We start from the raw sequence: 27,809 nt of genomic DNA, 5'->3' as shown, positions 1-27,809 counted from the left end.
TTTTTTTTTGCCATTTTGGAAAGCGTAGGAACTGGTGAAAACCCCTGATTTTTTTTTTATTTTTTGCCATCTATATCTAGTTGGGAGATTTCTTTTTACTTCCTGTTTTGTATACATATCAAGAAGTATGAAGGAATCACTCCATAGTGAGATTAATTCAAATTTCATCTGAACCCTACCCCCCTCCATGCTAAAGACCAGTTCTCACAACGCTTGGTTCAACAGAAACCGGCCGACATTCAGCCAGTGTGTAAAGCAGCCTGTCCGGCTTCTGTTAAAGGGGCATGCTGGAAAACCGGCAGCCGATCAGCATCTGATCAGAGCTTGCAGCCAATGGATTTGAGAGCTGACCAGTGTGTTCTGGTTGGGGGGGATGGGGGTCAGTCCTCCAGTCAGAACATAAATCTCAGCTGGGAGATCACTGTACTAACATCGCATGTTAGTTAGTACAGCGAGCTTCTCAGAAAGACATAAAAAAACCTACCTGTGTGTACCAGGCTTAAATTTACCCCTTAACCGTATCTTAGATTGGTCAGTAACCCGGTCCAGGAGCCGTGGCCTATGCCAGTTGCCTTCAAACCTTACTCAGCTAGCAAATGAAGTGCTGCCTGGCAAGACTACAGTCTGTAAACTATGTAATCCACTGAACTAAGATAAGCAAAGGTGTGTAGCACATGTGTTTGTGTGGAATAGTGTGTCCCTTGCTGACCAGTGTGATTCTTCCTAGTGACCCCTAGTCACTGCTGCATACATTAGTGGCATAGGGGTCATCAGGAGAAATCACAGCAGCTAGTGAAGAACACATTATTCCAAATCTGGATGTATCATGCAAAGGGTTCTGCAAAAGCAAAGTTTCTGCAAACTAGCTGCTGGACAGGCAAGTATAAGCCTGCTTCCATGCTTCCATTACAGGCTTATGCTGCTTTGATCCCTTTGTAACAGGGTCACTTTAAAACAAGATCACTGAAATCTGTAGCTGCAGACACTGCATATTAGTTGCTAATTCAGTGCAAGGAAACTGTAAAAGATTGAACTTGAGATATATATATATATATATATATATATATATATATATACACACACACACATACAGTCTATACTCATGTTAAAACCTATTTTCGAGCAATAGTCTGCTTGTCAGTTAGATCAAGGCCTCCTAGTTTTGTACTTTTGTATTCTACATGGAGACCATTCTCTGTGCCCATAGTATAGCAGAAAATAAAACATCTGGTCACTTTCGTTTATATACCCTCTACAAATTAAAAAAAAAAAAATTGGACAACAAAATGTAAATGCCAGTTTGAATCCTGTGCATACAAATATTGCAGGAAATTTAACATATTTTTTACATTATGAAACATCAAAGCCAATTTTCTGTAGCCAGGAGGCTTAAACAAATTAGGTGATATACAATGTATGGCACCAAGATTAACATAACTGTCTTGGTCACGATTTAGACTGATAAAGCTTTAAATTACTGAAGAATGAGGCAGAATAATTAAAGGATAAGTCACTATCTTCTACAGTATTAAAGAGAACAAAGAAAAAAATAATAACCATGTAACAATACTAAGTATACAGTAGTGCATATGTGTAATGCTTGCCATATTTAAAATGTATTTATGGACAAGCTGAAAGTTGCTCAATGTAAAGGAAGGAATGATGAACAAAGCCTAAGCAGACTGTACAAGGTAGTGGAAAGAAATATTTACCAGGCTCCCGTAATCTACAAGGTGTGCCCAGAAAGTAATGAGAATGAATTTTTAAAAATTATTTTATTGAAAATTTTTACAATTGAACATAGTCTCATTCAAAGTATGCACCTTGTAAGTGTACACAACACTCACAGTCATTTTTCAAATTTTTAAAGAATCCATAGAAGCCTTCAAATGGGATGGCATTCAGAGCCCGTGTAGTGGCTCTATGATCACGGGAGATGACGCCATTTTGATAGTGTGGATAACGTCCACTTGACTCAAAAAATCAGGCTCTTGTCGCAAACAGCCAACAGGTCTTGGCAAACGAGTTAACAGAGTCCCTTCTGATCAGGTGACAATTGCTTGGGAACAAGTTTCACACACACTTTTCTCTGAGCCACTTTTCTTTTCACGAGTCACGACTTGATGAACAATTGTTGAGAGTCATGGTTGAGAACAGACTTCACTGCATCCGCATTCTGTTCCGTTTTTGATGAAGAGGGGCAACCTGATCGTTGTTCATCTTCAACACCTTCTCATCCTTCCTTGAAGGCCTTGTGCCTGCAGTACACTTGGTTAGATGATAGCGCAGCTTCCCCATAAGCTTTCCTCACCATTTCCAAAGTCTCTGATGCAGTTTAACCCAATTTCACACAAAATGTTATCACGTACCACTGTTCCAAACTTGTTTGCATTTTTCTTAACGAGGCACTTGATTAGGGTGCCACAAAAAGAATATCTCAACTCTGACAGGGCTGGAATGCAATTGTTCTAATGTATACCTGGCACCAGATTCTCTCTTCACACAGCCCTTCTCAAGCATAGGAACTACATTCTTATTATATTCTGGACACAACTCGTATTTTTCGGTTTTCATACAGACCTAACAAAGATGCAAGGAACTGGGATCTACTGCGGATAGGATCCTTGTAGGGTCTCTAGATATTTGCACAATACTCTAAAGGCAAATGAAAGACATGCAGCCTCATTTTAAGTGTCTTTTTGAGGGTCTAACATAGAAATCAAGTTAAAAGTGATAATAAACCCTTACATAAGCCCATTGAAGTGACTAGCCTATGGTGATACACAGTGATCTGTACATGTTTATCTGCAGCTCTTTATTTCTCCACAGCCTTTCAAAATGCAGAGATGAAAGGGTGTTTCTTAGCTTGCAGGAGGCAGGGATCTAATGTTACACACTGCACAGCACAAAGCTAACTGTAATCTGACACTTGCGTGGATGGAATTGACCCCCCTCTACACAGTCACATAGGGACACATGCACAGCTGAGGTTGTCAATCACCTGTGGTGTGCTAGAGGGGGGCAGGCCCAATTGCCCTGTGCCTGGGAAAACTGTTTGAATTGACTCTACCACTACTACTTCACACTAAATATTTTAGAATGAGGCAGTACACAGTATAGAAGGACATGCTTAGTTAATTTTTCATTTCAGAGATTCACAACCACTTTAAGGGTCTCTGTACATAGGCGTGTGTTAGTAGCTTGCTTCACAGCTTGAAGCAGGTTGATATAACTTAGAAAAAGGCCAGAAGGAGGTGAAATGCATCAATCATTGGACACGGATTGAATTTACATGCATCCAAAACGTATCTAAAACACAAGCAAAATGCATCAGAAATAAAGGTGAATTTACCCATTGACACTAGCCTTTGACCTTTCATTCTCACTTGGTTCTCCTCTGCTTAGTGGCTACGACATAGCAAAGACCGTTCTTATTTCAGACACTTTATTTGATGCACCTGGTTTGATCTTTGATTGGTCAGATAGCTATTGGTAATCATACAGTTAAATGAACAAGGCTTTTCACATAAGATCCACTGAGTTACTCACAGACATGTCTTGGTACACTAGTATACTAAACAAGCAATTCAACAAAATAAATCAAAATAGTGCAGCTCATAAAAAAAAATGAACAATTATATATGTGACAAATCACCCTAAAAATATATCCACACATTGCACAAAGTGTCCATAAAATCAAAAGTGGATGAATGAAAATGAAATAAATACATAGAAATACATAATTAAATGATGCTCATAAAGTGCCAGTGATTATATTATATGTAACCAAAATCCATAAGAGACAATCCAAAAAGAAAATAAAAGTCCTGTAAGGACCCAGTGCGCTCAAACCATAGTGCAAAATCCTCCACCACTATGCACTCACCAGAAGGCCAATGATCAATAGCCTAGCAAAATGACCCAATCATAAGGGACCCCCATAGATCACTCCTCAGTAAAGGGAAAAGTACAGCCAGAATTAAATCCAAGGAGAAATGGCTCACCACATGGAGCCCAAGGAATAATATCCAGTAGGCGTATCCCTAAAGACGTGCATGTGCACGAAACGCTTTGGGTGGACCCTTACATGCAGACGTCATGCAACCACCATTCCCGAGGTCCAGATCAACAGCCATCTTAGTAAGTCCAGCCGCAAAGGTTTGTTTTAATGTGGAAAATTGTTATAAGTGGTTTTAATATTGACCTTTTAAACTACTACACTATATATTATTCCTTGGGCTCCGTGCGGTGAGCGACTTCTCCTAGGATTCCATTCTGGCTGTATTTTTACCTTTACTGAGGAACGATCTATGGAGGTCCCTTACGACTTGGTCATTTCACTAGGCTATTGATCACTAGCCTTCTGGTGAGTGCATAGTGGTATGGACTTTGGTTACATATAATTTAATCACTTGCACTTTATGAACACCATTAAATTGTGTATTCATATGTATGTATTTATTTAATTTTCACTCACCCGCTTTTGATTTTTTGGACACTGTGAAATATGTGGATAAGTTTAGGATAATTTGTCACATATATATTTGTTTACTTTTCTTTATGCATTGCACTATTTTGGTATATTTTGTACATTGGGTTTGTCACTCTGTATTTAGTGCTAGCTTCTCCAACCTTTAAGCACTCGCAATTTTCTTTCGATTTTTTGTAATCAATTCAACAACTTCAGCTTGTGAAGAAAATCACTGGCATTTGGAGCTTAAATAATGGCGCTTGATTAATGGAAAAGTCTCAGATCTTCAGTATTGATCACTAAAAATCTGAAAACACAAGGCTGTTTTCATGGAATGTTTCTCTTTTGTCAATTCTATTTACTGGTCTACCTGTCCTGATGGGGACCTGCAGGGTTATGTTGCAAGTAGTTTTTTGTCCTGAGCTACATTGAGCCTCAGGACTGCTTTGAAAAAGATAGGGAACAGTTATTGGAAATTTGCACTCTTTCAAGGAGTTTTAATAAAATATCATAAAAAAAAAAAAACACAGAAACACCAGACACTACATGAGTGCAGTAATATGGTTTCTCTCCATCTGTGATCCAGTATTGCTTAAAGCATGCATAAACCCTAACAATGAACTTCATGTATAAGCTCTATTTTGGTCAGAAATTGTTTTGCTAGAATTGTTTAATAAGTGCAAAAAAAAAATACCTGTTGATTTTGACAAAATTCTTGGGAGCTGATAACTTGTCGTGTAGATGAAGAGGGGGAAATGAGAAAAGGTTGTGTTCTTTTTAATGCATCAGAAATTAAGTGGGTGGGGGCCGACAACACATGCTTTGTAATTTAGAGCCAAAAATACACTGTATTGTCATGTAATGGTGGAAAGTAGACGCACACTATATTTCCGGTATATCAAGTTATTTTTCTGTAATAGCACCACATTTAAAGGATAAGTTCACCTTTAGTAACATGTTACACCCATATTCACGGTGTAACATGTAACTAAAGCACCTGCTGGCACCCTGACCTGATCCCCATTCTGACAGTGGGCGGGGATCCTCCTCTTCCTGCACTCGCTGTCACAACTCAAATACAGTGCGCGGGGCTCTGCCCAAGTGGACGCATCATTAATTCACAGTTTCCAGTGAATTAATAGGCTAAAAGTACCATCTTCCATTGTGGCAGACGGAATATTGTTCTCAATGAACTGCGAGGGCACTAGTGAGCGCTCTCGTACTTCAATGATCTTCCTGAACTTCAGGAGGTACGAGCAGACAGTTGTACTGACAGTCTGCAGGAGCCTGACACTGCACCAGTCATCTGCTGATCACGGGTGTGTTGCTTTAAATGCAGAAAAAAAACCCCTACAATAATGCTTGCAAAAAATGTGCATTTATTATTTTTTCTTTAAAAGGTGAACTTTAAAGGAATACAATATGCGGAAATGTGCATGTATTGCACAGATGTACTAAATAGGGTTTTTTTTTTTCTTTTTAACTTTGCCTTGATATATGCTTTACATTGCACTTAAATTGTTACTAAACCCATGACTCAGCATTCACTATATCCAATCTTCCACAGTACACAGAACAAGGAAATGCAATTATTTTAGTAAATATAAACTGCTAAATACCTTTTCTCATCAGCAGTATATAACAGTCTTGTGACTCCGATCAGTGCCCAGGCGAGCACTGGACAATCTTGTAGGAGGAGTTTTCATTCTCCTCTGACTGTACTATGAAATGGCATGAGGTGGACTCTGTCCGGACAGCACTGATTGGTCCTGTGCTGATCACATGCACCCTCCCAAAAAAAACCAAAAAAAAAAAAACCTCTATAGCAATACACAACAAACAGAGCATGTGCAGACTTGCCACTGCTGCTTTGTATTATGACAAACGAATTGGGAACAGTAAAAGAAAGGGAGAATCAGAGTCGTGATCAAACAGTTTTTTTATACAATGCAAAGGATTAACCCCTTACATTCCACAGTGAGTATAACAAGCATGCTTTGCTGCATAACAAGACTGATTTTACTGTTGTGGGTTTAGTAACACTTTAATAGACAATGAGCAAGTAATATCTATGAGAAAAATCAGTTTTTTAGGAAATCTGAAATATCCACATATCTCAGTAATTGATACCATACCTGAAAAATGATAGGTGGATGCTGAAGAACTCATTTAATAAAAAAGAGCAATTGTAGCAGATAAATTATCATAATCAGAATGACGTTAGCTGCTTTTTTTAAGCCCATGTAGGCCGACTACTCAAGAGCCAGCAAAAGTGAAAAAAAAAAAGGCTATATACTGTGGGGGTGTATATATATATATATATATACATACACACACACACACATACATACACACACACACACACAGTGTATACACAGATTTATATTTTCTATGAGAGCATGCGAGGTCAATGTATTTTACAAATGTTTGTACAGATATCAGTAATGTTTTGTCTGGTTGTTCATATCAATCACTGCAGCAGAAATCAATACATTGGTGAAAAAAACAAAACCTAGGATAGGTACGGCACGTACAGGAGGGCGGATGAGGATAATAAGCTAAAGAAGCATCAAGTGAAAACATGATCTTGAAACAAGGAACACCACCATTTGGAAAAGTATGTTAAAGCATTTATGGTTGACAATGCATTTATCAGACACATCCTCTGAGAAGGTGGAGTTGAATAAATAACAAGCTGGAAAAAAAAAAACCTTGTACTTAACAATAATATATTTTTGGCAGCACACTTTTCATACCGGTTTTCTTTGTTGTTGGACAGCCTCATATATTCATACCAAAAACTGGTTTTGTCCCTATTTAAATTAATACATTTTTGGTAATATAGAGAACTAGTCTAGAATGTCATTTTTACCTAGTATCCCAATGAGTACCTATCTACCATAGCCAGTGTATCTTTGAGACATCATACTGCCCAACTGGGAAGAAGTCAAAGTGCTTATTGTAAATAGGTGTCTTGAAAAGTAGAGATTACAAGGCTACAAACATTTATATATTTTCAAATACTTTACGCTTTAAAACAAGCCCTAGCTTAATTCTGTAGATGTGGACACTGGATCAAGTCATCTTCAAACTTCAGAAGAACAGTAGTGAAGTCTTTTAAAGTGACACTAAACTCTGGTTTAAAAAAGCATATTCTATTTCAGCATGTATTCTTAACTCAAAAAAGTCCCTTTTATTGCTCTCACCCTCCTTCAAATCTCCAATTTTCTTTGTTTTTTTGCTGTCGTGATCCTGAACTTCCTGCTTGAGGGAGTCTATGTTTGTTCTCCATAGTCCCACTGTATGTAGGTACATAGCCACCTTCTCTTGTTCACTCCAGAGATGAACTAGGTTCTATAGACTATGGGATGTGTAGCGTGTATAGAGCAGTGTACATAACCACAACTAACGCACACTGCTTATTTTAGACATATGGAAGTGAAGGGAAAAAGAGAAGTTCAGGAGTTCACAAAAGAAGAAATTATTTCATGAAAAATAGATTAGGCCATTAAGTAGTGGATGTGTATGGATTATTTTTGAAAAATTAGGATATTGTTTAATGTCACTTTAAGATAGGTATCAGCATTCTGCTCTCCATCCTGTTTGTACCTGACCCTGGTTTTATAGGAGACTTTAGGTTGGCAGACTGCCAAGTTACTGCGAGCAAAGGAGAGCAAAACAAGCTACAAGTGGAAAAAAAAAGTAAAAATATTTTGCTATGACAATTACGCCACATGGCTGCAGTTACAGAGGTCTGTGAGGGCCTAACCACAGTTCTACTGTAACCACTTGCCAACCGCGCTATAGCCGAGTGACGGTCATATGACGTCCTCCCAGAATGCACGCACCCGGCGATCTCCGTGATTGCTGTGTCCTACAGACACAGCTGATCAAGTGATGTGGTAAAAGGCCAATCACAGAGGCCTTTTACCATGTGATCAGCTGTGTCCAATGACACAGCAGATCACTGGGTAAATGCAGCTGCCGGTTATCAGCTGCCCTGATCTGTGAGGAAAGTACTGCCGATAACCGGCAATTGTCAGAGGATGGATTGGCACCGATCATCAGGGCACTGCTGATCAGTGCCCAGCAGTGCCACCCACAAGTGCCTAGCAGTGCCACCCACCTGTGCCCATCAGTGCCTAGTAGTGCCACCCACCTGTGCCCAGAAGCGCCACCCACCAATGCAGCCTATCAATGCTGCCCAGCAGTGTTGCCTATCAGTGCCCATCATTGTTGCATATCAGTGTAGCATCATCAGTGCCAGCCTATCAGTGCCGCCTCATCAACGCACATCAGTGAAGGAGAAAAATTACCGGTTTGCAAAATTTTATAATAGAAACAAAGAAAAACTTTTTTTTTGAATTTTTTGCACTTTTTTGTTTATAGCGCAAAAAATAAAAACACACAGCGGCGAGTAAATACCACCAAAAGAAAGCTCTATTTGTGTGAAAAAAATGATAAAAATTTCATATGGATACAGTGTTGCGGAACCGCGCAATTGTCATTCAAATTGCGACAGTGCTGAAAGCTGAAAATTGGCCTGGGCAGGAAGGGGATATAAGTGCCTAGCAGGCAAGTGGTTAAAGAGGTAGGTAGTAAACACCGCTTGGACACTTGTACCCACAGGTAAATTTATAATAAAGCTTACCTGTAAGCACAAGGAATATCTCCTAAACGTGCATCACACAAAAGTTTCTAAATAAAGGGCCAGTTTACTGTTCTTCAGACTTTAGAGGGGCCAGACTATAACTGGTATTAGGGGGAGGAACAGTGCCCCATCATTGGTATCAGTGGAAGGAATAGTGCCCCATCATTGGCATCCATGGAAGGAATAGTGCCCCATCATTAGTGTCAGTGAGAGGAATAGTGCCCCAAGGGCCAGATAAAGGCAAGGAAAGGGATGCATCTGGCCTCTGAAAGGGACAAAAGACTGGGTGAAGATGGAAACCCTGTCGGTGGTGACAGTGCACCACTGGAGGGCTTTGTTTTAAAGTAAGTCTTTCATAGTTTTTCAGCATTTGATGCATACTAGCACATTATGTTTTTAACTTCTTAACTTGCAGAGATATGTTTATTTTTATTTTAATAGAAGAGTTTACTGCTGCACACGAACAAACAAGTTTCTTCTTAAAAGTGATGGTTTGTGGGTAAATGGCACTTTTATATGCCAGTAAACAAATGCCATACCCTGTGGGGTTTTCATGTCATTGCACTGTCCAAGTAAGGAAGTCAAACAGCATTCCATGAGTAGATGTCTCCAAAAGAACTCTAAATTATAGACATGAGTCAATAATGTTAACAGCTTTAAGCCTTGCAAACTGTAAAAGGATGCTTGATGCCAAAAAGACCAAGAAGTACTCACAGTTCTAGGAGAATGTCTTGCAAAAGGTGGAACTCAGATCCTTATGAAAACAAATCTGGATGATGGTCTGCATGATTTATCTAGAAATGGTGGTACAAGAAGCCAGCTTACCCTTACCTAGGCAATCTGGGATTGCAAAAGGAATTCTGAAAGTAGCAGTGGCTGAGAGATAAACTGTTATAGCCCATAACACAGCAAGCCAATGTAGAGAAATTTTCTTTTGAGGAGCTGCAGCCAGACAGAGGGAAAGGAGAACAATATCCTTGTTGAGGTGACAAGCAAAGTTACCTTACACAAGAAGGAAGTACAGGGCCACAATACCACCTTGTTCCTATGCAAAACAAGAAGGGCTCTTTCCAAAATAAGGCCATAAGTTCAGGCACTCACAGCGATGATGGATAAAAACCCTTGTGGATGAGAGTAGAAATGAGGTTGAAATGAGAAAGAACCATATCTGATCTCACACAGTCAGTGGAATTAATATGGTAGACTCTCTAAATCAAGGAGTCAACAGCAGTGTGCGAAAACAGACAGACAGGGCAGAAACCTGACCCTTGAAAATACTGAGAGGCAAGTGCTGGTCCAGACCCAGTTACAGGAAGGGAAGGTTTTGTCTCACATACAGACCTCTAGGACAGAAGCTGGAGACCAACATCCAGTGAAGTAGCCTTTCTAGAGGTTAGCATCAAAGGAAACAGATTCAGAGCTGTTCCTTCCTACAAAAAAAAAAAAAAAAATAACCATGGACTTCAAACAGCCATGCCGTTAAAGCCAGCGACCATGAGTTTGAAAGGCAAATTGAGAATCCACAACAACCAAAGCCTCTGCACTGACAGGGTGCCCAGGACTCCTCCTCAGTCCAACAGGCTGGCATCCATCATGAGGATCCTCCAAAAAAAAGAAAGGAAAAAAGTCTCCAATTCTAGAGCTAAATTCTTGAGCCACCAAGCCAGGGGCAATTTGGTCTTTGGTGGCAAACAAATTGATCTGTCCAGGAACTCTGACTGGCTTGTAAAAAAACAATACATTGTTGTATTGTAGAGGTCTGGGGTGAAGCTAGGAAAATGGAATTTCCTTGAAGGAAGCTACCATTAGGCCTAGGATTCTTTTGCAAAACTCAGGCAACTCTTGGACTGGAGAGTTTGAATGCAACACGAGAACGTCTGTTTTACCTGTGGTATGAACTCTCTGGCCTGAGCTGTGTCCAGGACTAGAAAATACACCTACTAATTATTCAGGATCCACCAAACAACAGCAATGTATGAACAGTCAAAGCCATGTTGTGTGACAGAGCCCGTACCAACTGTTCCCTCAAAAAGAAGTTATCTGCATATCCCACAAGGGGGACTAAATTTAATTCTGGTGCTAGCACCTTGGTGGACATCTGAGGTTCAGATGTGGGGCTAAAAAGCAGGGCCACAAAATGTCAGTGTAGGGACCCAGCAGCGAAATGCAGGAAATGTAGATGCACTGGAAAGATGGGTATATGTAGGTAAATGTCTTTGATGTTCACAGAGGCTGGCCAGACCCCTAGTGAAAGGACATAACAGATATGAGGGAATTATCATGGAATAAATGGACTCAAGTGAACTTTGAAATCCAGGATGAAGTGAATACCCCCCTGGACATATGAATGGTGAATAGGTTGAAGAAAAACCCTGGAAACTGTCTAACCACAGAACCTGGGGCAAGGACAGCTTGATCTAGAAGTTTTGCTTATCTATGCAGTGGCACAGGATGTTTAGAGGTGAGAAACCAGGAAGGAGAAGGGATTAAATTTTCAGTTTGAAGACCTGGGATACCACCTCCTACATCCAAATTCCAGAGATGCAAGTTGGCCATGTGTCAACAAAGGTTAGAAAACATCCTCCCATTTTGGAGAAATGTTTGTCTGATCCCTATTTTACTTGATTTGTTTAATGAAGCTGTTTAGGAAAGAGCTGAAAAGACAGTCCCCCACAAAGGACAGGCAAAACAAAGCCTTGTTATGTTATTCTTAGCATTTAGGTCAGAATGCCCTGCAAAACAGAACAGCAGAAAAGGTTATTCAAGACAAACTGGCTTATCATCTAGCGCAACATAAAACGCTGGATCAGCCGGGTGACACAATTAACAGTTGAGCGCAAACACAAGCAACCATTAGATCCTTGCTTTGTGATGTAGAGCAGTCAACTAAAGGTTCAGAAGAAGAGGAAAACAGTGAAATAGATTTGTTTTAAAGTGGAATCATAAACATCATAACACATCAGAAATAATCAGTTACCTACTGTACTTGGAAAACACAGCTGCTGTCTGAAGTTCATAGAATGAGATCACTCCACTAATAAAGGGAGCGACCCTGCGTTCGACAACAAATCCTCTACAGGATGTCCGAGAAAATCAGAATAATAGGCATCACTGCATCCAAATGGGAAAGGTGGTAGAAGGCGTTTTAAGCCTTTTTGTAAAGCAACAAGTTGTGTGAGCATAGTCAAAAGCGCTTACAAAAAACAGAAGAAAATAATTATTATTATACAGTATTTATATAGCGCCAACAGTTCGCTCAGCGCTGTACATTACAATGGGAGACAATACATGAGACAGTACAATAACAATACAATGAGATACACGAGGGGTTCCAGGGCCCTGCTCCTTGCAGCTTACAATCTAGGAGGGAGGGGATACTGGTACGGGAGGAAAAGCTGTGGGGGGTGGAGTGGTAGGAAGAGTGGAGGAGATCGGCAGTTAGCAGAGGGTGGGGTAGGCTTCCCTGAAGAGGTGGGTTTTTAGGGTGCACCTAAAGGAGAGGAGAGTGGGTGATAGTCTGGTGGATTGGGGTAGGGAGTTCCAGAGGATGGGTGATGCCCTGGAGAAGTCCTGGAGGCGGGCATGGGAGGAGGAGATCAGGGAACTAGAGAGAAGGAGGTCTTGTGAAGAGCGGAAAGTGCGTTTTGGGTGGTATTTGGATATTAGGTCGGTGATGTAGTTTGGGGCAGAATTATGGACAGCTTTGTACGTCAGTGTTAGCAGTTTGAATTTGATCCGTTGGGCAATTGGAAGCAAGTGGAGGGATTGGCAGAGGGGGGTGGCGGAAATGGAGCGGTTGGTAAGGTGGATGAGTCTGGCCGCCATATTCAGGATCGACTGAAGTGGGGATAGCCTGTTGTGAGGCAGGCCAGTGAGGAGGGAGTTGCAGTAATCGAGTCGTGATATGATGAGGGAGTGGATGAGCTGCTTAGTAGTTTCTGGGGTAAGGAATGGGCATATTTTGGCGATGTTGCGGAGGTGGAGTCTGCATGATTTTGTTAGCGATTGGACTTGGGGCTGGAAGGATAGATCGGAGTCAAGAATGACACCAAGTACTCTGGCTTGCGGGTTGGGCTTGATGGTAGCATGGTTGGACGTGATGGAGAAGTCAGTGGGGGGGGGGGGGAAGACTAGGAGCTCGGTTTTGGAGAGGTTCAGTTTAAGGAAGTGGAGCGACATCCAATCTGATATGTCGTTCAGTAGGCTGGTGATTCGGGCGGAGACTGAAGGGGTGAGGCGAGGGGTCGAGAGATAGATTTGCGTGTCGTCGGCATAGAGGTGGTAGTTGAAGCCATGAGAGTGTATCAGTTGGCCAAGGGAGGAGGTGTAGATGGAGAAGAGAAGGGGCCCGAGGACAGAGCCTTAAGGGACCCCAACAGAGAGGGGGAGTGGGTGGGAGGTGGTAGTGTTATAGGTAACGCTGAAGGAGCGTTGTGATGGGTAGGATGAGAGCCAGGAGAGAGCGGAGTCTCTGAGGCCAAGGGAGTGTAGTTTCTTGAGGAGGAGGGGGTGGTCGACTGTGTCGAACGCCGCGGAGAGGTCGAGGAGTAGAAGCACTGAGTAGTGGCCATTAGCTTTGGCGGTTAGCAGGTCGTTTGTGAGTTTGAGTAAGGCGGTTTCGGTGGAGTGTAGGGGACGGAAGCCGGACTGTAGGGGGTCGAGGAGGTTGTTGTCGTTGAGGTGGGAGCTTAGGCGAGTATAGACTAAGCGCTCAAGGAATTTGGATGTAAATGGCCACAGGGAGATGGGTCTAAGGTTGTTCAGGTCGGTGGGGTCCAGGGAGGGCTTTGTAAGTATGGTAGTGATGTGTGCGTGCTTCAGAGGGGAGGGGAATGCACCAGAAGAGAGGGAGAGATTAAAGATGTGAGTGATGGAGCACAGGATGGAGGAGGAGGGAGATCGTAGGAGTTGTAAGAGGACAGGGTCGAGGGGGCAGGTGGTGAGGCGGGCTTCAGAGAAGAACTTGATGACCTCCTCAGTGGTGGTGGGGTCGAAGGAGTGGAGTGTTGAGGAGGCTACTGTGTGAGGGATGTTCGATGGGGTTAGATGGATGTTAGATGGGGTGGAGGTCTGAACAGTGGTGAGGCCAAGGGGGAGGGGTGTTGAGGGGGTTGCTGTGTGAGAGGAGGTAGGTGGGGTGGAGGTCTGAGCAGCAGCGATGTCCCTGCGAATAGTGTCAATCTTATTTTTGAAGTGATTGGCAATCTTGAGGGCAGTGAGTAAGGTACTGGGTGGAGGTGGGGGCGAAGAGAGTTGAAAGTGGAGAAGAGCCGGCGAGGATTGGAGGAGAGGGTATTGATGAGGGTCAGAAAGTAGGCTTGTTTGGCAGCGTGGAGGGAAGAGGTGTAGGTGTGGAAGGCAGATTTGCAGCGGGTGACCGCTAGTTGGGATCTGGTTGTGCGCCATAGTCGCTCCAGCGCACGACTGCATCATTTGAGAGTTTTGGTATGATCAGTCTGCCAGGGCTGGAGCGGGCGGGGTCTGATGCTTTGTGTGGTTAAAGGCGCTAGCGAGTCTAGAGCTGATGACAGCGAGTTGTTATAGGCAGTTGTGGCCAGGTCGGGGCAGGACAGGGGAAGGATGCTGTCGTAAAGTTGATCAGCTGCGGAGTGGAAGAGGGCAGGGTTCAGGTTGCGGAGGTTCCGGCTGGTAATAGTTTGACATTTGGGGGGGTAGGCATTTGAGGACGAGGAGACAGAGAAGGTGATGAGGTTGTGGTCAGAGAGAGGGAAGGGGGTGTTTGTGAGGTTGTGGGGGGCGCAGAGATGGGAGAAGAGGAGGTCCAGGATGTTCCCGTCGGAGTGGGTGGTGGATTGTATGCACTAAGTGAGTGCAAAAGAGGAGGTTAAGTGGAGGAATTGAGATGTAGCCGGGATGTTGACAGGGATGTTGAAGTCTCCAAGGATGATGAAGAAACACCTTCATCAAAAGAAAACAAAGCAGTGAAAAAAAGAGAAAAATCCCAAACACAGCATTAGTCTCAGAAAGAGTCTACAGAGATGGAATCAGGTGTAAACTGTGTCAAGCTCTGGACCAATAACTCCATACAGAATCCCCAGACAAACTGGCCTGACTTAATTAGCATACTGTACGAACTAGAACACTCCTAGATTGTTAGCTCCAAGGAGCAGGGACCTCCTAACCCTCTTGTATTGAACTGTATTGTCTCCCGTTATATTGTAAAGCGCTGAGCAAACTGTTGTTGCTATATATATCCTGTAGTATAATAATAATAATAAAAAAAGGGTAGTCATTGCATACTGCAGGACTGCTACAGAAACACCAGTGTAGATAGTGAAGTGGGAACCTACACTGCTAGGCTAAAACAAAAGCTGCTCAGCATTTCCATATCCGCTCTGAAACCATTATTACCTGTAGATGGCTGTGTTGTAAGTGCTAAAGTATTTATTTTGAGAGTCATAAAGCATTGTCTGACTGTAACACCTCAGTTGTACACTAACATGGTCTTTGTAAAGATAAGACTTTACAGGGTCATAAACCATTTCCTGATTTTGCACAATGGAAACAACTATACCTCCTGCAAACCTCCTTCCATCAGCAAGGGCAATGAAGATGAAACGTGGCTGGGTCTTCCAACATGACAATGATCCCAAACATACCGCACGGGCAACGAAGGAGTGGCTTCGTAAGAAGCATTTCAAGGTCCTGGAGAAGGCCGCTTCTCGGCCTTTTGGCTAAGATCAAGTGTAGTATCTGTTCTTATCAGTGTCCAGTGGGGGTGCTACCGACCATTCTAGTTTACGGGGATGGTTGTTGTACAGTACCCTCACTGGTATGATGGGGGTCCGGAAGGCTAGTACCGGAGGGACAGAAACCAGGGAGCGCCATGATTCGTTCTGGGGCCTTGGGAGTAATTCCTCTGGGGAGACCGGAAAGACCCAGTTCCTCCTGGTTTGAGCATGCTACCTTGGTCTGGCCTGGGGCTGAGGAGGCAAAAAGTCCGCAAACTCAGTGCCCCCTGAGGAGACGCGCTCAGGGGTGTCACTAGTAACACTTGGGTGTGGGACCCCACGGTGTGAAGATGACACATGGCCACTGTTTTTACACTCTTTTTTGCACAGCGCCCTAAGGACCAGGTCTTTTGGCTAAGTCCAGGGCAATTTTTGCTACGGGCCTCAGGGCCTGGTCTGTGCACTATTAGGCACGGTACCACTTTTTTATTTTTATTCTATTTATTTATTCACTCCCACGTTTTGTCACTTTTTGCTTTCTTATGTGTGTGTTTTTCACGGATGGAGGGTGTGGGTCCTCGGGCCTTACCTGAAGTCTAGGGGGAGGATGTGTGGCCATACGGTTCCTTCCTCCCCTGATCCCTAGGGGGTTTTCTCTTCGGGAGAACCCCCTTGCCTAGTACTGGATGTCCGGCTTCGGCTGGGCATAAGGAACGGTGGTCCACCAGGCCTTTTGGCCAGGAGGACCAAATGGGAACCTTGTCCCTGTCAGGAGCTTCGTGCCCCGGGGGATCGGGTGAACGGTCCAGCCCTTTCGGGGGTAGGACAAACACACCCCTAAGTGCACGTTTTTCGTGTGTGTGTTTCTGCACTTGCACTTTTTTGCGGACACTTACGGGTTTTTTCGTTACAGTCTCACGTTTGCGGACTTAAAAAAAAAAAAAAAAAAAAAAAAAATTTCAAGGTCCTGGAGTGGCCTAGCCAGTCTCCAGATCTCAACCCCACAGAAAACCTTTGGAGGGAGTTGAAAGTCCGTGTTGCCCAGTGACAGCCCCAAAACATCACTGCTCTAGAGGAGATCTGCATGGAGGAATGGGCCAACATACCAGCAACAGTGTGTGCCAACCTTGTGAAGATTACAGGAAATGTTTGACCTCTGTCATTGCCAACAAAGGATATATAACAAAGTATTGAGATGAACTTTTGATATTGACCAAATACTTATTTTCCACCATAATTTGCAAATAAATTCTTTCCAAATCAGCCAATGTGATTGTCTGGATTTTTTTTCTCATTTTGTCTCTCATAGTTGAGGTCTACCTATGATGCCAATTACAGGCCTCTCTCATCTTTTTAAGTGGGAGAACTTGCACAATTGGTGGCTGACTAAATACTTTTTTGCCCCACTGTATATTCATGGAAAGAAGTTTTGATGCACACAACTGTTCGTTTACAAAAGGGCTTTAAAGAATAAGTTAATTTAAAAAAAGAAAAAAAAAAGTGCACTTTTTTTTGTAGGTAAAAAAATGTGCATTTATTATTTTTTTTCTTAGGAGCCTGTAAATCATTGCACCCATGGTCAGCAGATTGCGGGTGCAATGTCAGGCTCTTGAAGACTATCAGTACACTGTCTGCCCATACCTCCAATATGAGCAGGCAGTTACTGCAGTCCAGGAAGCTTAATGGACTGTGCGAGCACTCACCAGTACATTGAGAACTACAAGCCGTTAGCCACATTAGGCTGATGGTACTTGTAGGCTTTTATTCACAGAAAACTGTGGGAGGGCTGGCAGAGAGCTGCAGTTGCTAGAGCATGTTAAAAATGGGTGGAACATGTAACATGTTCCAAAAGGTGAACTTATCCTTTAAGTGCCTCATTGTTTCTGCAGAGAGTCTTTCAGGACAGACATATTGCATGTGAAGAATGTTCGAAGACAGTTGATGCATTTTCTGAAAAAGACAGATGTACCCATGCTCTAATGTAGTGCCCAGCTAGGCAAAGATGGATAAGGCAGAGACCAAAGAGAAAGTAAGTGGCTGCATTCTGGACAACAATTATATACAGTAGAGTTTAAAAAAAAAAACCGAATGAACCGTTCTATTAAAGGTTTATTAATAATTAAGGTTGAACAATAAGCAACAGTGGAGTGTTAAGAAAATAAAAACCAACACCATTGTGGTAAGGGGCAATGACCCCTGATATTAAAGATGAATTCCATGTATGGATATTTTCTACATATGCTGCAGTTATTGTGGTCCAGCTTGGAACAATTATTTACATACTGTGGCTAGCCGATGTCCCTGGAAGTTGGAAAACAGTGATGTAGATACCATTATTCCAGTGATCTCCACTTGCTTCAAGGTCCCGTGTTGAGCGTGAGTGTGATCCAGAGAATGCTATGCGTTCCCATAAAGAATACAAAGCATTCCCTAATTGGATGAGGTGGTTAGGAGAGGCAGTGCCATCATGCTGTCAACTTCATCCAATCAGAGAAAGCTTTTCAGTCATTCAAAAAATGCAAAGCATTCCCTAAATTGCGCCTCTGCCGCATTGGCGACCTCCTGTGTTCAGTAAGCAGAACTGCTCAGCGCAGGAGCAGAAAGCAAGTGGTGAACACCAAAATAGAGGTGTAAACTAGTGATTTCCAGCTTCCAGGGGCATCAGCCAGGTATGGTATACAGTGGGGAAAATAATTATTTGATCCCCTGCAGATTTTGTAAGTTTGCCCCCTTACAAAGAAATAAAGGGTCTATAATTTTTATCATAGGTGTATTTTAAATGATAGAGCCAAAATATCAACCAAAAATCCAGAAAAAACACATGATACAAATGTAGTAAATTGAGTTGCAGTTCAGTGAGTAAAATAAGTATTTGATCTCCAAACAAAAATGACTTAGTGCTTAGTACTTCAATGAGTAAAAAAGTATTTTATCCCCAAACAAAAAATGACTTGGTGGAGAAACCCTTGGTAGCAAGTACAGAGGTAAGACGTTTCTTGTAGTTACCAGGTTTGCACACATCTCAGGAGGGATTTTGGTCCACTCTTCTTTACAGATCTTCTTTAAATCCTTAAGGTTTCTTGGCTGTCGCTTCACAACTCGAAGTTTCAGCTCCCTCCATAAATTTTCTATAGCATTAAGGTCTGGAGACTGGGCCAGTCCATGACCTTATTTTGCTTCTTCCTGAGCCACTCCTTTGTTGCCTTGGCAGTATGTTTTGAGTCATTGTCATGCTGGAAGACCCATCCATAAACCATCATCAGTCTTCTGGCTGAGGGAAGGTGGTTTTCAAGGTTGCCCCTCAATGCAGAAAAGTCAGCCTGTATCTTTAACAGAGAAAAAGCCCCAAAGCATAATGTTTCCACCTCTGCGCTTAACTGTAGGGATGGTGTTCTTAGGGTCATAGTCAGCATTCTTCTTCCTCTAAATATTGCGAGTCGAGTTAATGTCAAAGAGCTCAATTCTGGTTTCATCTGACCACAGCACTTTCTCTCAATCCTGCTCTGAACCATTCAGATGTTCATTGGTAAACCGCCTGAACCTTCGATATATGGTGGTGTTTTGTGTTACCAAAGGTTTGTTTGGTGACTGTGGTCCCAACTGCCTTGAGATCATTTACAAGCTCCTCCCGTGTAGTTCTGGGCTGATCCCTCACTTTTCTCATGATAATCCTTACCCCATGAGGCGAAATCTTGCTCCTTACCTTACCCCATGAGGGCGATTGATAGTTCTTTTGTATTTCTTCCATCTGCGAATAATCGCTCCAACAGTTGTCTCCTTGTCCCTAAGCTTCTTGCTGATGGTCTTGTAGCCCATTTCAGCCTTGTGCAGGTCTACAATCTTGTCACTTGACAGCTCTTTGGTCTTGCCCATGATGGTGAGGTTTGAGTGGAAGAAAGATTCTGTGGACAGGTATCTTTATACAAATAATGAGTTTTTGTTAGAAGCACCTTCTTAAATTGACAGGACTAATCTATCTGTGCACCACATGAGCACATAGCCAATCTGTGAGAGCCAGAATTATTGTTGGTTCGTAGGGGATCAAATACTTATTTTACTAAGTGAACTGCAACTCAATTTATAACATTTGCATCATGTGTTTGTTCAGGATTTTTGATTGATATTATGTCTCTATCATGCTACAAAATTCCTATTGCCTCACAGCTTATAATAATTAAAATGAACATACATTTAATGAACTGATTCAAACAGAATCAAAGCTCTATTTCAAATCTAAACTTTTCATCTCCACTGTTCTAAATCTGTTACATCTAATAACTATATGTAGTAGGTGTCCTTTTGATAGCTGGCACACTAAAAAGCTACAGTGGAAGGTCATTTGCCCTATATAACAGGAGGATGTGCAGAGAAAGCCAGCCAATCGGCAGTTCTGCTGATTGTAAGTGAGAGAGATAGAGTAGAGAGTAAGAGTGCTGCTGCAGCTATTTTTATTAGGGAGCAGTTTCTCAGAGGGCCCTTGGAGCGAATGATCTGTTTTATTTTATATGCCAGCAAAAAAGAGAGCTGATTAATTTTAACCGCATGCCGCCCAGCCACTGTACATATACGGCGGCAGGGTGGCACTCACAGGCAAAACCACGTTTTAAGACGTGTGTTTTGTAAACAAATAGGGTGCGTGCGCGAGGCGCGCCACCACCCTATCTGTCCTGCGGATCACTGCCACAGATGTCAGTCGCCGGGTCACAGCCGCTCGTTAGCGGCTATGTTCCAGTGATCGGCGGCAAACAATGACAGACAGCACAGCTGCAGTAGCTGTGCTGTCTGTCACTTCCCTGTCAGCTCGAGGATGAGCTGATCGAGAAAGAACAGTTTCTCTTTCTCGATCAGCCTTGTCCTGTCCAGTACACACCCCGCCCCCTAGTAAAACACTCCCCTTACTCCTATAACCCTTCCCTGCAAAATAAAGTTAACCCCTTCCTCCCCATTGCCATTAGTACAGTGTCAGTTTTTTTTTTTTTGCACTGATCACTGTATTAGTATTTTTGGGGATGTCAGTGACCCCAAGTCAGTACCCCCCAATGTCAGAATGTCCGCCGCAGTCCCTCCATAAGTCGCTGGTCGCTGCCATAATTCGCTGATCGCCGCCATTATTAGTATAAAAAAACCCCCTAAAAATCCCAGTATCTTTCCCACCATTTGTAAACGCTATAACTTTCACGTAAACCAATTAATTTACACTTATAGGGTTTTTTTTTTAGCAAAGACATGTCGCAGAATGCATTTTGGCAGAAATTTATGACTAAATTTGATTTTTGCATTTTTTTTACTGGACATATTTTATAGCAAAAAGTCCAAAATATTGTTTTTTTTCCTCAAAATTGTCAGTCTTTTTTTTTATAGCGCAAAAAATAAAACCGCACAGGCGATCAAATACCACCAAAAGAAAGCTCAATTTGTGGGGAAAAAAAGGATGTAAATTTCATTTATGTACCGTATTGCATGACCGCGCAATTGTCCGTTAAACTAGCGCAGCGATGTATAGCAGAAAAATGGCGTAAATTGCAGTATTTATACCATAGTTTGTAAACGCTATAACTTCCACACAAAGCAATCAATATACACTCATTGGGAATTTTTTACCAAAAACATGTAGCAGAATACATTTTGGCCTAAATTTATAACCAACTTTGAGTTTACTATATATTTTTTATAGCTGAAAGTAAAAAATATTGTTTTTCTTCAAAATTTTTGGCCTTTTTATGTTTATAGCGTGAAAAATAAAAAGTGCACAGACGATCAAATACCACCGAAAGAAAGCTCTATTTGTGTGAAAAAAAGGACGTAAATTTCGTTTGGGTGCAGCATTGCATGACTGCGCAATTATGAGTTGAATTAGTGCAGCGCCGAGTAGCAAAAAGAGGCCTGGTCATTAAGGGGGGTAAATCCTCTGGAGCTCAAGTGGTTAAAGAAGTATAGCCAAAGCTATTTTTACTACAGTACATGTCCCTGTGCATCATAGATAGGAGTGCAGTTTGTTCTATATTCCTGTGACCTGTTTTCACCTGACAGTGGACAGCTGACATCGCTCTTATGGTCGGTATCCACTCAGAAGACTGGACCGGCACCTGGCTCAGCGATCAGCCAAGAGCCAAAGCCAATCCCTCTCTCCCCCTGCACGGCCCAGTGCACCAATGAGTTCTGGAGGGGCAGAGCAAAGAGCCAAAGACTGGCAGTCACAACTCTCTGCTCAGGGCAAAGGGGGAGAACTGAGCGATTAGTGGTGTTTGATCACTCAGCTCTCACTGCAGAGCCGGCAGAGGATTATTGCTGCATCCCCCTAGGTGATTATAATGTTTTGTTTTTTGTTTTTTATTTAACCCATACTTCTTTTAAAGTGCAAACACTTACCGTATTTTTCGCTCCATAAGACGCACCCTAGGTTTTAGAGGCAGAAAACAGGAAAAAAAAAATTCTGAACTAATGGACTGCAGACATAGTAGAGGAGATGACCAGAGACTGCGGACACAGTACAGGGGATGACCAGAGACTGCGGACAGTACAGGAGATGATCAGAGACTGCGGACAGCACAGGGATGACCAGAGACTGCGGACAGTACAGGAGATGATCAGAGACTGCGGACAGCACAGGGATGACCAGAGACTGCGGACAGCACAGGGATGACCAGAGACTGCGGACAGCACAGGGATGACCAGAGACTGCGGACAGCACAGGGATGACCAGAGACTGCGGACAGCACAGGGATGACCAGAGACTGCGGACAGCACAGGGATGACCAGAGACTGCGGACAATACAGGAGATGACTGCTGACCTTTGGGGAGGGGGAGCAGGTACCTGAATTTGACAGGTACCCGCTCTTACTTCCGCAGAGTTTTTTTTTTATCTTACCTGTTCCTCTACCCAGCCGCGCGCTGTCTTCCCGGCTTCTGTAGTGTGGGCGCTCGTCGGACAGCCGGATGCCCAGTGCGCATGTGCGAGAAGCGCTGCGCTTTGTGATTGGTCCGGCGGCTTCTGGGATCTGTCATGTGTCCCAGGTACCGCCTTACCATTCACAAAGAGCACTGCTTCTTGCGCATGCGTACTTGGGACCCGGCTGTCACACACACTACAGAAGCCGGGAAGACAGCGCGCCGCTGGATAGAGGGACAGGTAAGGTCCCACTGCAGAGCTGAGTGGCTGGTCCGGTATTCTGACACGTGGAAATACCAGACCGGCCGCTCTATATTCGCTCCATAAGACGCACTGACATTTTCCCCCCTTTTTTGGGGGAAAAAAAGTGCGTCTTATGGAGCGAAAGATACGGTACCTTATTGTTTAAGCTTTTAATATGGTGTTAGGAGATGCAATGAAAAAAATGTAAAAAAAAATACCTTCTATTTCATCCTTTGCTCTTTGAGCTTCCTTTGCATCGTCTTCTTTTTTCCTTTTGGCTGCATTTAGCTCCCGTTGCAGCTGACGTGCTTCTTTTCGTAGTTCTTCACTGAAAGAAAAAACAATTTAAAAAAATCATACACAACAAATAACTCAAAAAGGATAGAACAAAACATGGATTGGTGACTGACAAGAATAGACAGCCAAGAAAATAGATATTTTCTATTTTTTTTTTAATACACTTATAGTACATGAGATACTTGTTTGTATGACAGAGCCAGCATATGCCCAACTACTGCTGTGCACATCCATTTATGTCTGTTGGCAGATGAACACAGCGCCTGTGCATCCGAGGTGGGAAAAATACACCTGAATTTATGTTATACAGGCTCAGATGCCCACGTGCAAGAAGCCTTAAAGTACACTTATCATGTAGGTTGCCATAGGTGAGTTTTCCTTTTGAAATTTTTGATTACCCGGCTTTCAAGTTGATGATTTGGCATCATGTTTTTCTGGGTCACTAGCATCTCACATTTTTTGTTACATTTATTTCAAACATACTTGTTCCAGGTCTGTATTGCAACCAGGCACAGAGAGTGTTTTAAAGCACCTCTCTGTACTGAGAGCCTATTCCAGGCTTTCAGCAGCAATATTTAACGAGATATTAGAAATGTGTATCCTCATTCATGCTGGAACACTCTCAAGCTCAATAAACAACCCCCTAAGTTGGCCCAAAGAACAGGAAATATGGCTTTACTTTGGCTATGTACAATTACAATACAAGTATTTTTGCCCAGAGAAACTGAACCGCAGTTAAGAACTCGTCAGCTGCTATAGCAATGGCGGATGAGTTCCTATATATAAAAGGGGAACTTCACCAGCCTACTCAAAAACAAACTCTGCCATCAAGTACCTGTCCTTATAGGTTATAATAAAAACACATACCTACTTATATATGTATACAGCACGGTCTTTCCTTCAGCCAAAACGTCCACAGTATTTCTTTACTTTACCTTGGATTGAAAAGCCTTCTGTCACTGCCTACCTCCCTAATATTCAGGAAGTGACAGCTACCTCCTTAAACCAAGAATGCAGTGCTGGAGGTGAGAAATCCAAAGTGGCAAAGATGACAAGAAGTTATTTTAAAAAACCCCATAAAATAAATTATATGTGATTATGACATCTGAGGTGGTAAAGGCTAAGAATTGGGAAAGTTGAGAAAGAGAGTGAAGGTTTGCTTTAAAGGACAAGTTCGCCTGTGGGAACAGGTTACATGTTCCACCCCGTTTCCTTTGCGGATGTTGGCTTGCAGTGATCAATTAACTACCATGGTGCTGTGGAGCACTGTGGAAGTTCATTCAGTCTTCCTGTCAGTGTAAAACTGTGTGCTCCCCTGCGGTACGGGTTTACGAATGCGCATAGAGCAGTGCAAATGACCACTACTGATGTGCATTGCTCGTTTCAAACAATCGGAAGTGAGGGGTAAAAATTAGAAGTCTGGGACTTCACGGAGGACATTACAAGGAGGCAAAAAAAAAAACCACAGTAAGAAACAATTTCATGAAAAAAAGATGATGGAGCCATTAAGTATTGGACATGTATGAATTAGTTTTAAAGAATAAGGATACCGTTTAGTGTCACTTTAAAAATACATATATGACATATGTGACATATATATAAACAAAATACATTTTGCTCCTAGCTCCTATGGTTTTTGGTTACATGGACCAAAGCTAGAAAGTAAAGAATTTCTGTCTTATAGAGAACATTTATAAATAATTGTGCCTAAGCAGTATCCTAACATATTTCACCTTTGTCTTGAATTCCTCCTGTGCCTTGTACCTGTGCCTTGACCCTCGTAGCTGTATATCAGCAGTGTGAGATCTAAGGCATTGCTTTCTCTTGACTGCAATTGTCATCTAATTTGATTAAGCAAAGCCCTGCCACTACCAAGATGTCTGCCTCCACACAGAAACTGTGCACAATAAGGCATGATAAGTCAGTAATGGGGAAAGAACTGCTACAGGGAGCCTACTGGCAATATTGGAGAATAGCTATTTGTCCTCTGCTTGCCTTTTTTTTTTAGGAAAAGCTTCATTATTAAGACTGCATTCCCTTAAAGAATTCCAGGCATGGTACCGTATATTTTAAAATAGTTACATTGATCCAGCTTGGACCAATGTAACTATGTTTATACTATACCTGGCCGATGCCCCTGGAAGCTGGAGATCACCGAAGTATACTACTCCAGTGATATCCACTTGCTTCTGACTCCTATGACGAGTGGCTGGCCTAGTGCATTGTGAACACAGGAGATTGGCCACTCAGCACGGGTGCCAGTCAGAGAAAGCTTTGCAGGAACTCACGGCGCATGCGCAAATGTGCCCGAAGGCTCTGTTGGGATCTGAGCACTGTGGCACATCTGTTCATGTGACACGGGTGGTGAAAAAGCCTTGCCTAGGTGAGAAAAGCAGAAATTGTTGAGAAAAGCACAAATAAAATTTTCAGAAAAAAAGTATCCATTACTGGGGAGGGAGGGGACAGGACAACTTAACAACTTCACAGTTAGGGTGAAGGTCTACTTTAGGGCCAGTTCACACTACATGTGTTTCAGTTGCTTTTTTCTGCATCCAAAATGCACAGAAAGCAGGTGATATGGTTGTCAATGTCATAGTTCACATCAGTGCTTGCAGTTCCAGTGCGTTCTGGATGCAGAAAAAAGAAAAAAAAAAAGTAGAGCAGGCTGCATTTTTCCTGCACAGAACTGTACTGGAACGCAGCAAACGCGTCAAAAACACACCGGAATGCACTGGAAAACACATTTCCCTATTTGAATTGAAGAAAAAAAGAACTGGAAAGCATCAAAAATGCATTGAAAATGCACCAGAACACGTAAAAAAATGTACATGCAGAAACGCATCCGGAACGCATCTGGACTGCGTTTCTATGGTGTGAACCGACCCTTAAACCTGAATTGCACAAAAAACGCACAAGCTGAAATATTCACAGGATCAGTATGACAAAAAGCTTTGTTATTGCCATTATTTTTATTTCTCACTATGCGCATGCTACTTTTGCTCTTTGGGTATAAATAATGCAAAACCAAACATTTATCAGGATATCTACTAGGTGAGCTTCCAAGAAAGGCTTAAAAATCCTATGCAATTTCTAAGAACTGTTAAAATAAGAAAAGCTTTGGAACCAAAATATCTAAATATTGTAATTTGCTACTGTTATTACCATTTCAGAGAAGCTAAACAGAAGAAACAAAGGCTTGTTTAACGATTGCTGTAAAACTAAAATGAAAACATCCAGCAGCTGTCACAGGGCACAAAGTGTGCACTGAAAACAGTGGTTTCATTTAATGAATAGGAAACTCCCAGCACCTCTTGATATATCCCAGTTCTGTGTAGACAAAGTCAAGAGGCATAATCTTTTTCATAAAGAAGAATCCAAAATCTGTACTTTCCAATAAAACCAAGCAAATCAGCGAGAAAGAACCCTTTAATCCTTGATGTGAGTTATTACTTCTTCAAACATTTTTATGACATGTCAGGCGTCTTGGTAGTTGATGTATGGTGCACATACATACTTATTATGGGGCACATTTATAAAACAAGTAGGATGAAAAACAGCAGTTTTTGTGGATTGTGCTTATTATTTAATTTGTGTATATACCCCAAACTTTTTTTTTTTAACTTTGGATAGAATGGGAAAAAGTAAAGATGGCCATAAACCAGCAGAATTTCTTTTGTAGGGACACTCTGAAAAAAAATGTTCACCAGGTCATTTGATCATGCCATCACTGAGTCAATGAATCTTCTATGAAAGCCCTTAAAATGTCATCCAGATCTACTACTTGAATGGAATTCCAGATGCATTTGTTCCATTTTTTGCCTAGAACAAGTGCATTACAATATGTACAATTTTTTTTTTATGAAAACCAGAATCACAGTTAAAAATTTGTTAGAATGACAATTGTCAATTTGCACCCACCAACCATTTAGAAAATGGAACAACTATTCCAAACATTTACATACCAAATTCTATTAGTGAATGGTCAGCTTTAGAAACACCATCAAGTTTTACTTCTATCTGAGGCCTCACTAAAGAGATTTCTTCAAATTTTTTTGTTCTGAGGATAATGTTTTAGGAGACAGGAAGTCAAAGAAAAGCGGCAACAGGGAAACCCACAACAGTAAAAATCTGATAAATGGTCTAGCATTCCACAATTTAACAAAAAATATTTGTCTATGTTGCTGTTCAAGTGGAGCTCCACCAAAATGGGGAAGTTACACTTTAAGACCTCGTCCCCCACTCCCCATTAAGGATTGGCACCTTTGCGGAGGGGGCACCTGATTTTGACAGTTACCCTCTTCCACTTCTGCTGCGATCGCTTAGGTGATCGGAAGAGGAAGTTCTCCACCTCCCGCAGTCTTCTCTGAGACATGACAGGTAAGCTGTCACAGCCAGGTGCCCACACTTAAGAAACTGGCATCGGGGACACAGGACAGCCGGTGAACCTGGCTGCAGTGAGGACACCGCTGGATCCTAGGACAGGTGAGTGGCTGTTTTTTTAAAAGTTAGCAGCTACAGTTTTTGTAACTGCTGACTTATTTTTTTCCACCAGAGAATGGAGTTCC

At 42.3% G+C, this 27,809-nt stretch overlaps 1 protein-coding gene and 1 pseudogene across 1 annotated transcript in view; one reads left to right on the top strand and one right to left on the bottom strand.

Annotated features, from left to right (window-relative positions):
- CWC27 (CWC27 spliceosome associated cyclophilin) overlaps positions 1–27,809 on the bottom strand; it is a 213,914-nt gene that overhangs the window by 85,119 nt on the left and 100,986 nt on the right. The window contains exon 11 of the mRNA XM_089653456.1: positions 23,166–23,275. Within this exon, the coding sequence (XP_089509582.1) occupies positions 23,166–23,275 (110 nt within the window). The remainder of the gene's footprint in view (positions 1–23,165; positions 23,276–27,809) is intronic.
- Positions 15,798–15,912, top strand: LOC149445715 (U2 spliceosomal RNA; annotated as a pseudogene).

Source organism: Staurois parvus, unplaced genomic scaffold, assembly GCF_062004578.1.
Source record: "Staurois parvus isolate SC_StPar_1 unplaced genomic scaffold, SC_StPar_1.0 ptg000714l, whole genome shotgun sequence".
In the NCBI taxonomy this organism is placed as follows: Eukaryota; Metazoa; Chordata; class Amphibia; order Anura; family Ranidae; genus Staurois; species Staurois parvus.
The sequence above is the reverse complement of the archived record's forward strand: the minus strand, read 5'-3'. Positions and strand labels throughout refer to the sequence as shown.